Below are 4324 nucleotides of genomic sequence, written 5' to 3'. Positions count from 1 at the left end.
ATCATCCTAACATCGCTAGTAAATCCCGTGATTATTTTACCAAAAGGTTAAAAGAATTGAAAGTACAAAAAGTACATTATTGAAACAAGCATCGATACCAAGCAATGCTTTACTAGCATCCTACAAGGTGGCATATAGAATCGCGAAATGTGAAAATCTCACATTATCGCAGAAGAACTGATTTTACCAACTGCAGTGGATATGATAAACATTATGGTTGATGAAACTGTGGGAAGACTGCTTTCAAAGGTGTCTTTATCCAACAATACTATCTGTCATAAAATCCAACACATGCGCGAAGACCTCAACAATCAGCTAATTGAAAAACTGAAAGGGAAGGAATTCAGGCTAAAGCTAGATGAGGCAACAGATAGTAACAAGGATGCTCATTTGATTTGCTACACAAGGTTCATGGATGGTGGCACAATTGGGGAAGACCTTCTCTTTTGTAAAAGTATCACTACAGGTACACAGGCTCAAGACTTGTTTTAGAGTCTTGATACTTTTATGTGTGAAAACAATTTAGACTGGACTAATTGCGTTGGCGTCTGTACCGATGGCGGTTGCTCTATGGCCGGCTGTTATGGAGAACTGCAGGCACTCATACGAATCAAAGCTCTTGATGTACTGTAGACCCACTGCATAATCCACAGGGAAGCACTTGCATCAAAGCACCTGAGTCTTCCACTGAACCTAGTCCTGGAAAGTGTGTTGAAAGTGGTGAACTTTATAAAAACTAGGCCATAAAAAGCGATATTTTTTTAAAAATATGTGTGAGGATATAGAATCTGAGCACACATCTTTGTTGTACTACTGTAGCTCGCGACGGCCCTCCCGTGGAAATGCATTGTCCTGTTTGTTAGAATTGCGACAGGAACTCTACTTGTATCTCAAAGAAGAAGAACACGAATGTGCTAAGAACTTCTTGGACACTGATCTTTTGTCAAAATTAGCACACCTGTGGGATCTCTTCGAAAAACTGAATGCGTTGAATCTCTCTCTGCAAAGAGGCAACATGCACATTCTGAAACTAGCAGAGAAGGTTTCACCCTTCAGAAAAAGTTAGTACGATGGAGAAGAAAAATGAATGAAGATGGTGGTAAAGACTGTTTCACCCTGTTACAGAAGTTTGCTACATCTAATGAAGTTGATTTGACCCACAAACTAAAATCTGTTTCTGAGGAGCATCTAACACAGCTGAGTGACTGGTGCGAAAATTACTTTCCAGAAGATATGGAGAAGTGTGCGTGGATTCAAGACACATTCAAGGCTAAGACCCATCTGAATTTACCTCTGCAGAACAAGAAAGTCTTATTGAGCTGTCTTGTGATAAGACTTTAAAAACAAAATTTGACAGCAAGAAAATAACTGAGTTTTGGATATCAGTGAAAAAAGATTATCCGTTCCTAAATGCTAAAGCTCAGCGAATTCTAATTCCATTTGCGACGTCATATCTCTGCGAAGCTGGATTTCGACAGTTGCGTTATAAAAAGCAAGTGCCTCACGAAAATCGATGTGGAACAGAAAATGAAGGTGGTGGTGTTCAGTCTGATTCCAAGGTTTGAGAAGCTGTGCAGTGACCAACGGGCGCACACATCCCATTAGTAATTGTGATTATTTAAAATTGAAATAAAAATATTGTTTTTATTTTTAATTTACGTCTGTTAGTCTTCCAAATGGCTACTAAGTTCTTTGGACGTAAATACTTATTAGGTATTAAGGTGTTTGGACCTAAAAGGAACTATTAGGTTTTTCTTCTTGCCTAGGGGCGCTGTGAAAAAATTGCTGAGGCACGAAGGGCGCCGCGAATCAAGAAAGTGTGGGATACACTGGCTTAACTATTGTGACAAGATTTGGATTTTCTATTCGTTTGTTTCGGGAAAAAGATTGCAAAATGGCACCATTAATATTTAAATGCAAACGTGCCAAGTGTGGAATATGTGGAAAATGCTCCAGGTGTGGCTGCAATAATGATGGCAAAAGTGTAGAGAAGAAAACGAAACATAAAACGGGCCGTCAATCTGATTGACGGTGCAGGAGGCAAGTAGATTTGCAATACAACAGAACCGGGTTGAAGTTTCCAGATTCCGTGATTGAGGGAATCAAGACACAGATGTAGGAGATTCAAAAACTGAGTAAGATATGAACAGCACTTTGTATAAAACTTTCACATTATTCCCATTTTTCAAGCAGTAAAAGTTGATGAGTAACAGCTGGTGAAACATTATCAATAAAATATATTCTATATTACACGCAAATGATTTTTTGTGTCAGTAATGGACTATCCACGCTCTGCCCATGACAACTATCGAACACAGTTTTGAGCATTGTAAATTTGCAGACATATCGCTGTGCCCCTGGAGACAAATCCGTCCATCTTTGAAAGTCAGTAAAGAAAGTCTATCTTTTTTAAAGTCCTTAGATTATTGAGTTTATTTACATTGATTTATATAATTTATTTTTAGATGCATTGTGCTACTATATTAAGGACAACAAAACACAATAATGACGGGTTTTGTTTTGTTTTCTGAACGCAATGAAAGATAAAACTATTGTTAGGTACAACAGATTAGCTTCTGTAACCAGTCGCGCTAAACATGCTCGTCCTTTCAGCCGTGGGGGCGTTATAATGTGACGGTCAATCCCACTATTCGTTGGTAAAAGAGTAGCCCAAGAGTTGGCGGTGGGTGGTGATGACTAGCTGCCTTCCCTCTAGTCTTACACTGCTAAATTAGGGACGGCTAGCGCAGATAGCCCTTGAGTAGCTTTGTGCGAAATTCCAAAAACAAACAAACAAGCTTCTGTAATACATTTACTACCATCATTAATTTATATACTCGTTTATATTATTTTTAAGTGCATTTTTGTGATAGTTAAATTTATATATTAATCTCTGGATATGAAAAAAGTAAAAAAAAAACATATTCTTTTAATGGACATGCTTATGATTAATTTACCGTTGTTTGTTTCAAGGGCAAAACCTTTCGTGGTTACTGTTGAACTATTGAGGTGATTAATTTCACGAGGCAATTAAATTTATAGATTAGTTGTATCGACTAGATACTCTTCAGATATAAGAAAGAAAGAAAACCTGGAGAAATATATGGCTACTATTCATACATTTTTTTCTAAACGCTATCATGATGATATAATTGGAATTTTTCGATTAAAACTAATTTCGGTCAGTATTTACAAAATTCAAAAAACAAACATTCAAGTATTAAGTTTCACAGTGAAAGACGATTCAAAATAACTTTTTGCTTATTGTTTCTCAGTAACACAATTACCATCGCAGTTTTGCAACGAATGTTTGTGACAGTCCAACAATTTCTGGATCTTTGTGATAATTCTGTATTGATCACTCGTGTTGAAGAATTCATCTTTTAGAATTATGATCATACAATCTTGAAGTTTGTAATAGTTTGGTTTGTTTTGTTTTGAATTTCGCGCAAAGCTACACGAGGGCTATCTGCGCTAGCCGTCCCTAATTTAGCAGTGTATGATTAGAAGGAAGGCAGATAGTCATCATCACACACTGCCAAATCTTGGGCTTCTCCTTTACTAACAAATATAGTGGGATTGACCGTTACATTATAATGACTCACGGCTGAAAGGGCGAGCATGATTTGATGTGAGGGGGACTCGAACACACAATTCTCAGATTACGAGATTATAATGTTTCAAAAATATATAGTTGGGTGTTTCTATAACTTTAATCATAGTTTGTAAACATCTGAGTAAAGCTGACACTGCTCATATTATACAAAAATCATTCCAAGCATTGGGAAAGAATGCTCCTTCTCCCCAGTGGCTCAGCAATACGTCTGAGATCACACCGTTAAAAACTGAGTTTAGATAACCGTAGGGGACAGCAGAGACAGCCCATCACGTAGCTTTGTGCTTAACAATAAAAGCAAACAAACTATTGAGAGCTACTTGATTTCAAAAACAGATTATATCCATGAAAGGAAATTAGATATGTTTAAACCCATTTTTAAGACTAAAAGAATTCCTTCGAATGACATAATTCTGAGAGTAAGTTTCCATTCAAAGTTTTTTCTTATTTTTATTGTTCAAAGAACTATTTAGGAACTACAAATAAATGTAAAGAAGAAACACCCTTACAGACGGAAATAATACAAGTTTCTGAAAAGATATGATGTTAGGACATTGTAATAAGAAAATATGACTATTTTTAAATCGTCAATAAACCTATGGTTAAAATATAAACACGATTTAAGATGGTATTGTGATTGGTAATTAAACAATTATCCTCAGTCAATATAATTCCACTATACCCTTTAACGACAATTCGTTAGTTTGC

At 36.4% G+C, this 4324-nt stretch overlaps 1 protein-coding gene across 1 annotated transcript; it reads left to right on the top strand.

Annotated features, from left to right (window-relative positions):
• The first annotated feature begins 213 nt into the window (after nucleotides 1-213).
• Nucleotides 214-1838, top strand: LOC143223994 (zinc finger MYM-type protein 6-like). Its single transcript, XM_076452460.1, has 4 exons — nucleotides 214-466; nucleotides 786-1061; nucleotides 1300-1559; nucleotides 1767-1838. Exons 1-4 carry the CDS (start codon nucleotides 214-216, stop codon nucleotides 1836-1838), a joined length of 861 nt encoding a protein of 286 aa, XP_076308575.1.
• The last annotated feature ends 2486 nt before the right edge of the window (nucleotides 1839-4324 follow it).

The sequence above is a fragment of the Tachypleus tridentatus genome, chromosome 8 (assembly GCF_004210375.1).
Source record: "Tachypleus tridentatus isolate NWPU-2018 chromosome 8, ASM421037v1, whole genome shotgun sequence".
Taxonomy (NCBI): domain Eukaryota; kingdom Metazoa; phylum Arthropoda; class Merostomata; order Xiphosura; family Limulidae; genus Tachypleus; species Tachypleus tridentatus.
This window is presented reverse-complemented; position numbering and strand designations above follow the sequence as displayed.

Bases quoted from the DNA above. Each gene is read 5' to 3' on its own strand.
- LOC143223994 (XM_076452460.1), top strand. From the start codon at position 214: ATGGTTGATGAAACTGTGGGAAGACTGCTTTCAAAGGTGTCTTTATCC. The intron at 467-785 runs GTACACAGGCTC...GTGAGGATATAG, and splicing joins TTGTAAAAGTATCACTACAG to AATCTGAGCACACATCTTTG. The intron at 1,062-1,299 runs GTTAGTACGATG...TTACCTCTGCAG, and splicing joins GGTTTCACCCTTCAGAAAAA to AACAAGAAAGTCTTATTGAG.